Genomic DNA, 16,652 nt, shown 5'->3' with positions numbered 1-16,652 from the left:
TGTGTTTTGTGGACTTGGAGGAAGGCGTTCGACCGTGTCCCTCGGGGAGCCCTGTGGGGAGTTCTCCAGGATTATGAGGTACCGGGCTCTTTGATACGGGCTGTCAGGTCCCTGTATGACCGGAGGCAGAGTCTGGTCCGCATCGCTGGCAGTAAGTCGGGCTCGTTTCCGGTGAGAGTTGGACTCCGCCAACTCTCACCGGAACGTTAATATGAGCTGCTGTGCAGAGCGCTTTCAAAGATAAGTTATGCGCATGTGTGTGTGTGTGCCACTGTAGGTCCGACAGGTTCAGCAGGGAATCCAGGAGGATAATAAGTTAAAACAATTTACAAAAAATTATTTATCCTTCAGGATGAGAGAAAAGACAGAGGAAGAATCGAGGAAGAATCGAGAAAAAGTCAAGATAAAAGTATGTTTTAATGTGTGTTGGTAATGTAATGTTTATCAGAAAGATTTGTGGAGCTGCAAATTGAAAATTAGCTTGATAGCACAAATGTTTGTATTTGTGTGAAACTAAGTTTTAACTTTAAATGAGTTGATTCTCGTGGTTGACCCTGGATGTTTCTGAGTTTTTCGCCTTCGAAACGTGTTTGATATTGTCTAGCAAAATGATTTTCCATCAGGCTACATGGATACTGCATTAATAAACTGATGAGCTACTCTAAGCTGTAGTTGATGATATGTGGTTTGGTGCTGATAATTTATGCATTTAAAACAAACTGTATTTTCACATCAATTTCTAAGTTATGAGAAACTTCTCCAATTAAAATAGTTTGAAGACAGAATCAACCCAGTACTGATCCACATTCTCAAGGGAGAATGACTCAGCTGGCATAAATTTAGTTTTTATCTATTGTAATTACGGTATACCTAAGAGAAATTAATTTAATCATAAAATGTCATGAACATGTGTGTAGGGCTGCACTGATGGCAGTTTTCTGGCCGATCCCTGGTTACTGATCTTTAAAAAGCCTGACCTGCCGATTTTGACTTTGCTGATGTTTTTTTTTTTTGTCTAAAATGTCGCTAAATATAGCAAGAAAGCCGGTGAGTTGGCAACAGTGGGGTAAATATTGCTAACTGCAAACATGCAGACATGACCCGTTAGTCAAACCTCTCACTGCAGAGCAGAAGAGGACAGAGGCTGAGTTTTAAATCTGCTGACGAAGATAAGATCAGGGGATAAGATGGGTTTCATATAATTATCGGCCAATCACCAATCCCATATGAGATGGACCATATGAGGCAGCGTGCACTTCGCAGGAGCGCCTCCATATTCACAGAAGTGATGTCCAATGATTACAGACGTCACACAAGGTACAAGGTATAAATAACATCATTACTATTGTTGCTCAAGAACATGGCAATAAATGTATACCTGTAATCAAAAATAAATAAATCAACTATCAAACATCCAACAATACAAATAACATTGAACAAAAAGGTCAAATGTGGCCTCCTCCTGTATGTTTCCTCAAATGGAAAGTATTTTAACTCTATTGAATAGTTGACCGAACTTTAACATTTAATAATTACATTAATATTAGTGTAAGTACTACTTTTGGAACGGTCTCTAGTCAGGTTGCATTCAGACAGGTTTTCTACCATTTTAGAGTTCACTTCAACTGGACCGAGACCGAGGTTTTTAGGGGGATCAAAGTCTGTTTTGAAATTCAAATTTACATTTTGACCTCCCAAAATGAAAATCGGACTTTCTAGACAAACGGATCAGAGTCTGATTCAGGACTCTAGTCCTGTGTTGGTCTGAATGCAGCCTCAGACATGATGAGTTGAATCCACTGCACTGTAGGTCTTACCCTTACCGAGGGACAGATTTCATTTATGTGACTTTAGTAACTCTTCTATTTTGTGTCTGTTGAATGTTTAATGGCCACAAAAACTGTTTTGGATGCCTGAGTTTTATAGAACGAGTATTTATGATATTCACACAGCCACCTGCATTAACTCTGGCTGACTAAGTGGACAAAACATTTGATACGGAAACATAATTAAAAAATGCTAAAATTAAACCAGCATATCAACAAAGTGAAAACAAACACTCCTCCACTGTCTGAACCACTTAACCACTTACGCACCAGCCAACTGGTACCAATATATACATTTTATCAGCGCAGACACAGAGCCAAGTGCTGGCAATGTGTTGAGATGTAAACAGCGCAAATAATTCTTTGTTCACAAAGACAAATTATTCTCACCGCTCACTCAACGCACACCTCTGAAAGCACGACAGGTTCCGTACCTGCGATTAGCAGTCAGCCTGTGTCCAGTTTGAGTGAAAAGAGACGTGTGTGATCCGCACTGAGGTATACTTCAGACATCAAACATTGACAGGGTGCGAGACGACGCACAGAGACACCAGCAGTGTGATTGGTCCTCTCCCAGCTAATTTAATAGCAGCAGTTCAATCTCACTATCTATCCAAAAACAATGTCTATCAACAGCACTAAAGGGTGGTGCCACAATATAGCAGAACCTCAAGGAAGACACCAAAAGACCTTTAATCCAATAAACACATTTTCATGTTCAACACCATCATATATTAACTTAGCAGTCATACTACATTGTAGTACATTATAGCCCTGCTTGCTCTGTTTTTGTGCTGTCTTTTTCTATATTTTTGGAGCCTTTCTTTGTACATCCTCCAAATCTACAAATTATGGATCTGGTCAACTGGTCTCTCAATGCAATTGATCACATTTTCTCAACGAGAAGACTGGACACAGGGGACACACCCTGGATTTATTAATAATAACAGGGTTTCTGCTATTATCTGGCTTATCAACAAATTTGTCACGAACTTGGATGAACTATCGAACACTCAGACTGTTGGTGTGGACAGAGATGCAAGTTGGATGTGAGTCTTGCTGAGACTTGCAGCCAAGCTGAGGACTCTAAAATTCACTAATGGAATGGACTCGATCTTAGAGAAGTTGCTAGTTTCGATTCAGTGGAATGACCAAACTAATTTGGATGATTGGGAATTGAGATGCATCGGAGAGACTTTAGGGAAGATTGAAATGTATAATCTACCCGACCTAGGACATTGTGTATCTGAATTGGCTTTCCCCTGTTGCTTTGGAACGGCTGCATATTTCCAATCTCCTTGAAGATATGTAAACATAACGCTCCTTCCCATCTCACCCCTCCTGTTATCCATGCAGCTGTGGAGCTGAGCGCTCCCAAGAACATGCCTTGATAACATCTTATTGGACTTCTGCTGGGAGGCTGAGCAATGTGGTTTCATGGCCCTGTGATGTCACCACCTTCACTTGTCTTTGTTTTGTCTGAATGTTGCTATGTGCCCTGATGTGTCCTTTCCTCTTTTTATTTCATTCCCTTTATTATTTAGAAACTGTGGAGTACTCACTTTTAACCCAGAAAAGGAATTAGTCGCCCTTTAGCTTATTTTTTATAAACTGTAGAGTACTCATTATTTAGACCAATATTATACTTCTTAGATTATTTTTTAGATTATTATGCAGAAACTCCTACTACTGCAACCAGAAAAGGAATTAGAACAAACTTAGAAACTAAGTAATAATAATAGTAAAATTTGGTATAAATTTAGCAAATTTAGAGCAGTCCAGAGAATACTTACTTATACTTATCTACCAACCCTGAATAGTAGTATCTCGTTTATCTAGTTTAGATACTTAAGATCAACATTAGATTCGTTTTCTTCTTTTGCTCTTTCCTTTGGTTTAATTTCTTTGTATTTCCTTTTAATTCATGTAAAGCACTTTGTATTGCCTTGTTGCTAAAAATGTGCTACATAAATAAAATTACCTTTACCTTTACTGTGTTAGTACTGTTACACAGTTAATGAAGAACAGTTATTAGAAGTTTATTAACATAATAGTAACACTAATCAAACATATACATTTCAATGGTAACTTGTATCAGAAACATACCATATTAATAAAGGGACATAATAGGTCAGTGTCATACTGTTCCTTCAACTAAAATCAACAACAACAACAACAAAAAAAACACCCACATTTTTACATAACAATGGAAGTCCTGGTTGTTGTCATTCTGGCAGTGGTTCCAGGAAGAACCAAGGTGAAAACTTCCACTGTTTGCTCACCATTTTGATTTGGGGTTTGTTTTATAGAAAACATAATCTTCTTTTCTGAAGAATCCCACTTCTGTTTCATTTGCTGGAGAGAAAAAAAATCAAAATATTTAGATTAAACTGACATGCTTGTTCTGGTAATTTATGTAGCATTTATTATTGACATATAAAATTACACTACTGTACAATTATTAAAGAGCTCAGTATCATTTATTGTCTTACCACCCATCTGTTAGGAATTCATTTCTTTTCCCCCTGAATGATCAATGATAAATCAAGCTGCATGAACATTAATGGGGATTTAAGCATTGCCTGTTACGTTAATTTGTGTAATGAGGGCCTAATCAGATCAATTTCTTGTATCAAGCTACGCATAGAAATCAGGCAGCTTACTTAGGCAATATGTTCCAGAAAAGTTCCAACTCAGAAGTCAAAATGCACTCTTAAAAATGCCAGACTATTGGTGCGTGAGCATACAACCATGACCCATTTTGTTGCAAATAGTCAACAAGACCGAGCTGAAGTCCTGCTTAGGCCTGTCATGATAACAATTTTTGCTGAGCGATTGTCTCGAAAATTATTGTGGTAAACAATAATATTGTTTGAAGACCATTTTAAACTGATGTAATGGTAATGACATGATAAAGCAAGCGATATCCTGCCAAAAATAAATGCACTTTATTTTCAAAAGAATATTTAACACCGAACTGGTAAACTAAATAAATAAAGCAACCAAAAATAAAATGGACTCAGTCTTCATTAAGAAAGAATGCACTTGAATAAAAACTAAACAACATAAAACCAAAGTAGAAATAAAAACTAAATTCAACCAGAAGAGGGCAGATTCTAAAGTCTGTATATTATATTGCCCTTCAATAATCATTAGATTCAGATAGAGAAGAAAAGCATATCCGTCTATCTGATGCAATAGTTCACTCCTCCCTTTAGCCCAGTTCACACTACACATTTTTTTGCCCTGATTTTCCCCTTACGATAATCTTAGAACGTCCTGTAGTGTGGTATGACTGATCGGGTTCAGTCTGTAGACTGGCTGCTCTGATCTACATCAGGCATGTTCAACATGTTGAATTGTCTTGATTAGTTTATCACTGCAGCGTGTGTGGTTTTTTCTGACTGGGAGTGAGAACGCAGCATGTTAAATGTGACCGGAAGCCAATCAGAAAGCGTGGATTCCCATTCATGCTTTCTGAGGGGAAAGCATGAAAGGGAATCCCAAACAGCTGACACGGCGCAAGCTAAAATCCGGCAGATATCGGAGATGATATGTAGAAACAAATTTAATATTTATTCAACATATTGTGCAAAGAATACAGAAATGACAAGGAGAGGAGTTGGAGCAAAACTGGTACTGCAGTTGATATGCCTGATAACTGTTCAGCTGTTCATCGCTAACATGACATAAATAGATTATAATGATTATAATGATAGGGTTATTCATACAGTCAGGACGTTAGGCTGACACTAGAGCCACATGCATTGCAGGTAGATTCTAGTAAAACATTGATTAATGCCTGGTTTTAAAATAAGTTAACTGGACTAAATACGAATTAACCAATGAAGCTTAAACACACAAATGGTAAAGTTGAAAAAACAGAATAACTCTCCTCCGTATCATAGTGCAGTAAATAAAGCTCCCTCCTCTGCTCTTTTATCCAACATCTTTTCTTTTTGCTACATCTTTTGTTGCTTTAAATAAACTCACAAACTATCGCTATTGGGTCTACGTCATCAGCCATGTTTGTTTACTTTAAATTCATGTGTGTTATAGTGGCTTTTACAGGTTTTTCTGTCTGAAATCCGAATGTTGGTGAGAGAAATCGATTTGTGTGTGGTGTGTTACTCTTGCCATGTGGCTGAACACCACACAGCACGATCGTTGTACCTAGGATTTTCTGTTGGCTGATGTATGGTCTCTCCAATTTTGAAAATGGCCTCATGATCGGCTGACAATTCTAAAATCGTGTAGTGTGCGCTGGGCATTACACTAAGGAAATGAGGAAGGGAGGGTCAGTGGAGAATGCCGGAGTTGAGCCTTTTTCATTCACAACACAAAGAGAAAAAGGCTGGAAGAGACGACAAAGCTGAAAAATTAAAATGAGGTCAATGACTTTAATTTATCATATGGTTAATTGATTTATTGTTTATCTCGACAGGCCTAGTCCTGCTCAATGTGATCCAAAAATGTAAATTGACTGTGCCTTTGAGAAGAATGAAACATGGTGCAGCTCTGCTGCGACATGGAAGAGGGTCTCCTCGTGTTGTTTGTATCGTTTTCTGTTAATGTGTTTTTATCAGCTCTCAGCCTGGACTGATCAAGCAGTATATTCTCCAAACATAGGATATATATGGGAGTGCATGATATCTGTCCGTGGAATGGGCTTGAGGAAAACTGTGCAGCTGGCATTGCTGTGGCTAATCCTCTCCAGCTCTGTTTCTCAGTGCTTATTGGAGGTTGACGCGGCACGACTGTCATACCGCAGGGCTGAGTTACTGAGTTTTCGGGAGAACAGTGTGCTACCTTTATCGGACCTACTGGGGGACGTCCCGGGAGGACTACTTCAGAACTATCCTTACCACTACCGGGAGTCTTGTGGACGACGGAGGACCAGGAAGAGAGGCGGCATCAGGGAGCGTGTACGTCGGGCCACTAAGCTACCGCTGCCCTCTATCATACTGTGTAACCCTCGCTCCCTCAGATATAAGCTGGAGGAACTGCGCTCTTGTCCTGTGGCATGCCAGGACATGTTTTCAGCGAAACTTCGTTGTACGATCATTGTACAACGAAGTTCTAGAGAGCTTAACTCAAGTGGATGGTATTAAGAAAGAGATATTTTAAGTTAGCTTAATATGGAAAAGTTTGTCTCTCTCTCTCTTCCTTCCCGGGTTCCTGAGCGGATGACTTCACGTTGGCAAGGAAACAGCGAGGCGTGCTGACGTCACAGAGTTACAGAGTTTAATCCAATAGGAAAACACCGTATGAATTAACAAGGAAACTGCAGAGTTACAGAGATATACATTCTTTACCTGAGTCAGAGAAAAGATAGAGAAAGAAAAGACAGAAAGAAGGACAAAGACGCGTCTTTGGAGAGAGCTGATGCAGGAAAAGCAGAATAGAGCAGCTATCTGAATTTTATTACTCTGCAGTTGAACTTTTATCATTGGAGGTGTGTCTTACTTTTAATGTATTCAACTAGGCGTACCGCTGGTTGACCAATCCAGCAGCTACGTAGGACATTCAGAAAACTTCAACCAAAACTTCAACCTCCCCTAAGTATACGGCCGAAATCAAAAGTCGTTTACTACTTGTTAAAATTCTAAGTTATTTTCATCAAACTTAATTTCTGCTTTTCTGTTTTCAGCATCTCCAAAAACTTAAATCTTTGTCTTGTCACAGAGCAAAATGAGGTAGAATTCCTTTTTGTAATTCAAACAATTTTCCTTTGATTCTGAAATTGTCACTGATAATACACTTTTCAAATACATTCATCATCTACTAGATTAATACTTCTAACTTGGGTAATATACTTTAATCGAACACACGCTACTAATATTTAAGAATGTATTAAAAAATCAGAAGTTCCTAAAATTCCAGGCTTTGATCAACTCCAGATGCAGCTCTCCTCTCTGAGAAATCCCCGACCTCCAACCTCTGAGCAGGGGAAGAAATGGTTTATGGCCTACCTAATTTAAAGCCTTTCAAGAGAATAGTGTTTTGGTTAAACTCCTCCAAGAGAATATTTATCTCCTGTCTCCTGGCTTACATCTGTTTAGCATTTGTCCAAATAAGAATGTTCATTCTACCTAAATGTACATGGCTTGAGATTAACTATATTAAGCACTCAAAAATAGTCATATTTCCTTAACAATAGTTTCACTAGTGTCCACCTGGACAGAAACGCTGAATCTGGCAAATCCAAGGGTGGTGGGATTTGCATTTATGTGAAGGACAGTTGGTGTTGCAACATCGCTGTCAGAGACAGAGTATGTAACCCTGACGTGGAGCTGCTATGTGTCACTTTGCGGCCATACTTACTCCCAAGGGAGTTTACCAACATCTTTGTGTGTGTAGTTTAAGTACTTCCCAATGCTAACGCAACAAGAGCAGCAATTCAAATCTTGGACTGCGTCCATCACCATCTTCAGAATAAGCCGGATGCTCCTATGTTCATCCTTGGAGATTTTAACCATTACAGTTTAAACAAGTTTCTACCTGGCTTTTTCCAGTAGGTGAAGTGCAGTACAAGGAACTCTAACATCCTAGATAAATGGTATGGCAATATTAAAGATGCATACTCTGCAAGAGTTAGACCACCTCTTGGCAATTCAGATCATAATGTGGTTCATTTACTTCCTGCATATTGGTCTGTTTTTAAATCAAATAAGCCTGAGCTCCTCCAGGTTAAGGTGTGGCCCCAGGAAAAAATGGAGGAGTTGAGTTGTTGCTTCCTTAATACAAACTGGGAAATATTTTTCTTGGATGCAAATCATAACTGTATTGCTGAGGCAGTCACTGCCTACATCTCCTTCTGTGTGGACTCTATTACACCCCAGAAGACAGTAAAGAGGTATCAAAATAACAAACGATAAATAACAAAAAAATAAGGGAGTGCATTGCCAGGAAACAATCTGCCTTTAAGTCAGGGGAAAAGGCTGGTGTTAGAACAGCACAAAAGGATCTCAATCAGCTGCTGAGAACAGAACGGCAGCAGCATGAGGACCGGGTGGAACATGAACTGTCTGATTAAAGCACCAAGGGACTGTGGGACTCTATCTGAGCCATGTCCTATATGGCTTCCAAGCGGAAGGCCCTGGCTGCACTAAATAAGAACGCAAAAGCAAATGACAGTTCAAACCTACGGTTTGAAACTGATAAGGAGAGTTGGCAAATATTACAGAATGTAAATTGTGGAGCTGAGAGCAGAATTGTAATTGATTTACAGTCAGTACTTAGGGTCTTTATGGGTTTAAATACATGGAAAGCAATTGGCCCAGACAATATGTCTGCGTTCCTTCTTAAGAACTTTGCAGAGGAACTTTCTCCAATTCGGCTTGAACTTTTTCAGATCTCTATAAACACTCATTTGGTGCCAGATATTTGGAAGAAATCAATTATCATTCCAGTTCCAAAGATTGCCTGTCCACAGACTGATAATGATCATCTCCCGGTAGCGCTCACTTCTATTGTAATTAAATCCTTTGAGAAACTCATGTTGGAGCTACTACAAATGGAAGTGCAGCTATTTCTGGATCCCTTTCAATTTGCTTACACTAGGAGACGTAGTACCAGTGATGCTATCTTGACACTGATGCACTAAAGCATCTGGAGGACTCTGCAGCATATGCCAGACTTCTTTTTGTTGATTTTAGTTCAGCTTTAATTCCATTCATGTAAACATTCTTCTCAGGAAACTGATACAGTTGAAGGTTAATCCTTTTTTAACTAAGTGGTGTTATTCTTTTTTTATCAAAAAGATCTCAGCAAGTAAAATACAATTCAGTTCTCTGATTCTAAGTTAAGTAGCACAGGAGACCCCAAGGTTGCATCAGTTCGCCTTACATTTTTATTTTGTACACAATTGACTGTGTCAGTTCTCAACCCAATCAGTAGATCATAAAATTTTCTGATGATGCTGTTATTCCGAGTCTCTAAACAGACAATCCCGACAGTCATAAAGCTGCTGTAGATAAGTTTGTTCCATGGTGTGACTCTCATAAGCTACAGATAAACACCTCCAAAACTGTTGAATTATTTTTGGATCCTAAATGAATCAGTGACGGGAGTCCCATAGCCATCATGGCTGCTCCATCAAACAGGTCACATCTTTTAAATATGTAGGTGTGTACATAGATGGTGATCTGAGCTGGCGCACACATGTGACAAATGTATGCGCAAAGGTTCACCAGCGTCTATATTTTCTTAGACGACTTTGATTGTGTGGTGTTTCTAAAACAATAATGTTGATCTTTTATAGGTCAACCATCGAGTCTGTTCTTGGATATGGCATTACTGGATGGGTTGGAAATCTTACTGTTAAATTAAAAACTCAAATTCAAAGTCTAGTGATGGTGGCAAGTAAGATTATCAGTACTCTGGATCTATCTTCTCCACAACACCTGTTTGAGCAGGCTACCATCAGACAAGCTCAGAACATCTTGTCTGATGGGTCACATGTGGTCGCATCAGAATATGTTCTGAGTCATCATCTACTAAACATGACGTACCACCAAGTGTCATTAAATTGCTTCAGTTTGGTTCAATATGAGGAAGACTTTATACCCTCCATAGGATGGGTAAGCCACAAAGGTTCATAGCTGAGGATGCTGGCTGTTCACAGAATGCTGTGTTCAAGCATATCAATTGAAAGTCTAGTGGAAGGGCAAAATGTGATATTAGAAGATACACAAGGCAAAGAAATGACCATGGGATTTAATGGTTTATCAAAGGGGGAAGATTCGAGAATCTGGCAGGGACCCAGAAAGAGTGGAATGAGGTTTGAGTCACAGCTTCATAAACCACCACATTCAAAGGCATCTAGGAGATGGGCTACAACTGTCAGGTTTCTCGAGTCAAGCCACTTCTGGACCTGAGCCAATTTAGGAAGAGTTTCAACTGAGCCAAGGAGAAGAAGGGCTTGACCACTTCCCAGTGGTCCAAGGTCCTCTTTTTCAATGAAAGTATAGTGTGCCTTTTATTTGGTAATGAAGATTCAAGGATTTGGAGGAGGACAGGAGAGGAACTGAACTCAAACTGCTTGTACCCCAGCGTCCACAGCTAGTCATGATTTGGGACGCATTGTCTGCTGCAGGTGTTGGTGAACTCTGCTTTCTTAAGTCCAAGTTGCAGTCTACCAGAATGTTTTAGAGGACTTCATGATTCCTGCTGAGGATCTGTATGGATTTCATCTTCCAGCAGAATCTGGCCCTTGCCCATGCTGCCAGAAGGATCAAAACTGGGTTTGATGCTCAGACGATCACTTGACTGGCTGGGCCTAAACCCCATTGAGAATCTATGGTGTATTCTCAAGAAGAAAATGAGGAGCACTTTTTTTCACTCTAGCTCTCTGTGAAGACAGACGCTTTTTGGATCCATAATAACAGGATTTCTGCTAGTTGGAGCTTGTGGATGCTTGGCTTATCAACAAATTTGTGATGGATTGGGCCAAGCTAATGAACACTCAGACTGTATGTTGTGGGACAGATTTCAAAAGAAAATTAAAACGGGAGACCACAGATAATATAGGAAATGGAACAATTGCACTCTGGAAATCACTTCAGGAGTGCAATGCAATGCATTTCTAAATGAGGTATGAGACCGACGGTGGTCCAATGGAAGATTTCTTCTTCACCAACACACTGCACACCTCTTCGTGCACTGCCTCCCTCACTGGTGGAGATGGTGTATTGCAATACTTAAAACGGCCTTAAACAATGTTTCAAATGCAAAGTTCATAAATGCTTTGTAGACATCTTGCTGTAAAACTTCAGATCAATTAGGTCAATTAGAAATTTAAGGCTAAACAAAATGGCAGAGCAACATAATATTACCAGATAAAGCTACGTAATTTTTAAAGTTTAATCAGTAATACTTTTATAACAAATTTATGACAGATCACAATTTCTTAGTTATTGTCAAGTTGTCATAACAAAGACATTTTGAATAATGTCAACTTTGTATTAAAAGTGTCATAATTTACCAAATGACACTTTATTACAACAGTCATAAATATTCAGGAAGACTTACTCATGTTCATGACAGGTGTTATGTTATGTTTATGACAGTGATGTGTCAGTCTTATTCACACACCATCTAATAAAGTGTTACCAAATTAATTAACAAAATTACAACATTCCATTTCACTTGTTCAGGGTAAAAAATACTAATGAGAATTCAAAAGGGATAGCAATTAAAGGTTCTTACCAACTCCGGCAGCTTTGAGGGTTTGGTCATCTTGTAAAATTAACTTTTCATCATCATCCAAACTCATTACCAACTCACTTGTCTGAAACAATAGAACCAAATGTGTACAGTTTATTAGGATAACTTTAAAATAAATATTTCCTGTTAAATCAGTAGTTGAAGAAGCAGTTTTGGGTGAAAATTCATACGATGAACATCTTGATTTTGTACAAGTTTATTTAGTGCAAAACAGATTTGAAAATCTGGCAAGCTGAAACCCGACATGGTGTACTCTGAAAGAATGACCTGTCAGGTTTAATACAAACCATACCTTACACTGTCAAACTGCTTAGATTAGTGATATCAGCCAAAATAGACGTAACCACAGTTTACCAGCCTTCAACAGGTTTTAGAGAGCTGGTTTGCTGCAGATCCTGGATTTATTTGATCACTCTATTTTTCAGACAGTCCGTAAATTTTGCAGCTTTCCCTAATTACTCTAATTACTGAACAGAGAGTAGATACACACCAGTGACATTCTCAGCTCTGGAATACATGTGTACATACTATCAAATTTTACTCTGTATTCACCAAGTCATAAATATTTGAACAGCCAAGTATCTCCTGCAAGAACTTTGGAAATCAAAAAAACCTCAACTGTACATTTAAAATCGATTCCTTGTTATTACTGTACTTTTTAGTAACATTTTGATGTCAAAATTACAACACAGAGGCGTACTGCCCCAATTCTCACAATTTTGAAGGTTTGTAATCCTCTGTGCACTTATGAAGTGTGTTCCATAGAGTACACACTGCACAGTGTGTACTCTATGGCAGTGGTCCCCAACCCCCGGGCCGCGGACCGGTACCGGTCCGTGGGCCAATCGGTACCGGATTCTGTCGGTTGTCTTGCGCGCCAACAGGGAGTAAGTAACAGGCAAAATGAGTAATAAACAGTTATCTTTAGAAAGTTTTTTTACAAAGGGGAAAGTGGTCAGTGAAGAGGCAGAAGAGCCCACTTGCAAGAAAAGAAAAAAAACATTTAACAGACAATACCAGGAGTCCTACTTGAAATATGGATTTATCCCGGTAGGTGATTGTCATATTCCAAGCCCGCTCTGTGTCATATGTTGCTTGCTAATGAGGCAATGAAGCCGTCAAAATTGCTTCGGCACTTAGAATCAAAACATCCCGGATTAAAAGACAAGCTGCTGGAGTATTTTGAAAGAAAAAAACAAGAACATGATGGACAGAAGAAATTACTGAGGGCCACCACAACAGTAAATGCAAATGCCCTGACAGCATCGTCAGGGCATTTGCGGAGCCTTCATTCTCTCAGCTGGTGCAGGATCACCTCTCTTTGCTTTTAAAGGAGTTCGAACGCTACTTCCCAACCACAAAAGACCTACGAACTGGCAAGGAATGGATCCGCGACCCATTTGTTAACAAACCAGGTCAATATAGCATGTCTGTGCAAGAAGAAGATCAGCTGCTGGAGATCGCAGACGGCGGCCTTAAAAATATGTTTGAGACAGCAATTCTGCCGGTGTTCTGGATTAAAGTCATGGCAGAATACCCTGACATCGCCACCACAGCACTGAAAACCCTGTTGCTATTTCCGACATCATATCTATGTGAAGCGGGGTTTTCTGCAGTGACAGCGACCAAAACAAAACAACGGAATAGGCTGGACATAAGCAACACACTTCGAGTGTCGCTATCCCCCATCAATCCCAGATGGGACCGTCTACTTGGAGAGAAACAACCTCAGGGCTCTCATTAATGTGTCGTTGTCATGAGTTAAAATGTTCTTAAAAATAAAATGTTCTTTATATTCATTTTTGCGACATATCTGTATTTTATTTTGAAGGGATGTTTAAACGTTACAGCGTTTGAGCGTTAGGGCAGTGGTCAGCAAGAGAGAGCTTGTGAGTCTATTTGAAATATATTTATATTAATCTATTTCTAATTCAAAAATCGTGCCGTGTTCACATGGCACAATTTTAGAGTTGTCGGCTGATTTTCAAAACCTGAGAGACCACACACCAACCGCTAAAATAAACAAAAAAAAAACTTAAGTACATAACAGTTTCGATCATGCCGTGTGGTACGAGTCAGGAGCAACACACCACACCCGAACCGACTTCACTCACCGACATTCAGATTCCAGATAGAGAAATTTGTAAAAACCCACTGTTTATGAATTTAGAGTAAACAAACGTGGCTGACGAGGTAGTTTGTGAGCTTATTTTAAGCGATAAAAGATATATATAACAAAGAAAATGCGTTGGATTAGAGTAGAAAGAGCGCGAGTACCGCCTCTATTTGCTGCTCTATATGGAGGTAAATTCTGTTACAAAAACCATCAACAGATGGTTGTTTCTTTAAGCGTCATTGGTTAATGACCGAGATAGTTGATTGTTATTACAGTATTTACTATTTTAATGTTTACAATTAAATGTTTACAATTACATTGCCCATTGTTTACAAGAACAATGGGCACAAAATAACGAATATATGTCTAGTTAACTAATTTTAAAACCAGGCATTAATCAATGTTTTCCTAGTGAAAATCTATCTCCAATGTATGTGGCTGGTGTCAGCATCAAGCACTGACTGAATAAATAACCTTATCATTATAATCTAATTATGTTAAGTTAATAATAAATAGCTGAAATGCTAACGGATTTATCAATTGCGGTCGCAATTTCGCTCCAACTCCTCTCCTTATCTTTTCTATGGATATTCCTTTACGAAATGTTTAATAAACAGTCACGTCGTTTCCACATACGATCTCCGAAATCCACCGGATTCTTAGTTGCGCCAGGTCAGCTGTTGTTTGTTTGGGATTCCCTCTTACGTTCTTACGTCACCGCGCTTTCTGACTGGCTACCTGTCACATTCAACAGGCTGCGTTCTCGCTCCCAGTCAGGGAAAACCCCACAAGCGGCGACAGTCCAGATTTTAGATCACGTTTTTTGTAAGACACTACATAGCAGGATTATCGCATTGAAATCACGTTCTAAGATTGTCATAACGGTAAAATAATGGGAGAAATTATGCCATGTGAGACACCCCCCCACCCCCCCACCCAGGCCGCAGAAAAATTTCCAAAGCTTGACCGGTCCGCGGTGACAAAAAGGTTGGGGACCACTGCTCTATGGAACACACACAATGTACTTCATAGAGTACATAGTGAGTACTTTTGGAAGTACATACTTATAGAGTACTTCACAGAGTACTCTATGAAGTGCTTAAGAAAACTCAAAATCAGCCCATTTCCCCATGCTGGAGAGTTTAGCTTAGCTGTTACAATACATGAAGTTCATTTTAAATTTAATCACACAAAGTAACACCTAAACCCAACAGTAAACTCAAATTTCAATAAAATCAGGTTGTTTTTGTTGTTTTGTCTCATGCAAACTTTGCTTTAATTCTATTTCTTTTTCTATTTAATCATAAGAAATCATAGTCAGGCAGAGAGAGAGAGTCATGAAACAGGAACAGCAGGCTTCCTGAAAAAAGATAAAGTTTCAGCTTGCAGATTTATAAAAGGTTTTGAGACTATTCCTTATTTCAATGCATGAAAGTTTTAAAAAATTAAGTCTAAATAAATTATTCAAGACCCAATGCAGAATACTTATATTTTCTCTTTTAAGAATTAACAACTGTAACTTTGGTGTCAAATAATTAGGATCATGGATGATTCCTGTTTTCTTTTCATAAGAACACTTATATTTACTCACATAATGATTATAAGAAGAGAAACTAATAAGTTATTGTATCAATAATATAAATGAATGCTAAATCAGAGAAGCTAAATAAATTATAGATGTAATTTTGAAATAATGTAAAAGCTGCCCATAGAAAAAACAAGCTCTTCTTGCTTTTTCTATGGGCAGCTGGAAAGCTGTCCAAAACAAGCAGCTCTTACAGCTGCATGCAATTCTTTAAGTGGCCATTTCCAACCTAATCAATCAAAGTCCCCAGGCTTTGATGGAACAGAGACGCCATTAGAACATGGAAACATAAAACACTAAGGCCACCAAGCACTTTTTAGATACATTGCTGTATACCAATAACATTTCTTTGTTTATTTCATTTAAAACCCCTTAACCCGCACCGGAACGCCCGCCTGCCGTTCATCTATTGTATTTTACGGGGCTGAGATTTATGGATTTAAACTCTGCCGGTGTATTGGGCAGCCTAGAGCTCCCCTCCTCCCCCCACTTTACATTGACACGCATTGGATCAATAATTTTATGAAATGGCTTTTTCCGAGCCAATAATATCCAGAAAGCAACTTGAGCTCATTTTGACATGCCTGTATTCTTTCTGGAATATTTCTGACTGGTCAACTCGGAGACTAAATCTAAAGCCACTGATGTGGCCACCACGTGTCCTGTCATAAAGATATAAGACATTTTGGGGTTAGTTTTGACATGAAACCACCAGCTGCATGCGTAATCTATGCGCCCTGATGCGTAACCGTGTTTACAGGACTTAATCTCACCAATGGAGAGACACATTGTCAAAATGTGTCAAAACTGGATATATTTCTTAAGCAGAACTTCAACACAACTAGCGTATTAGAAGGGGAGAGAGGATCGGAGAAGGAGGGAGATCCCGGGGGAGAAG

At 39.0% G+C, this 16,652-nt stretch overlaps 1 protein-coding gene across 3 annotated transcripts in view; it reads right to left on the bottom strand.

The window, feature by feature from the left end:
• Positions 1–3,849: 3,849 nt before the first annotated feature.
• The window catches only part of lg11h2orf76 (linkage group 11 C2orf76 homolog), a 31,314-nt gene continuing 18,511 nt past the window's right edge, over positions 3,850–16,652 (bottom strand). For 2 of the 3 annotated variants that reach the window (XM_044131917.1, XM_044131914.1), the window contains 2 exons: positions 12,036–12,117; positions 3,850–4,181 (listed from right to left, as the gene is read on the bottom strand). In XM_044131917.1, coding sequence (XP_043987852.1) covers positions 4,105–4,181; positions 12,036–12,117 — 159 coding nt within the window. In that variant the 3' untranslated portion in view covers positions 3,850–4,104. The remainder of the gene's footprint in view (positions 4,182–12,035; positions 12,118–16,652) is intronic. The other variant, XM_044131916.1, reaches the window with a different exon arrangement.

The sequence above is a fragment of the Gambusia affinis genome, linkage group LG11 (genome assembly GCF_019740435.1).
Source record: "Gambusia affinis linkage group LG11, SWU_Gaff_1.0, whole genome shotgun sequence".
Taxonomy (NCBI): Eukaryota; Metazoa; Chordata; class Actinopteri; order Cyprinodontiformes; family Poeciliidae; genus Gambusia; species Gambusia affinis.
The sequence above is the reverse complement of the archived record's forward strand: the minus strand, read 5'-3'. Positions and strand labels throughout refer to the sequence as shown.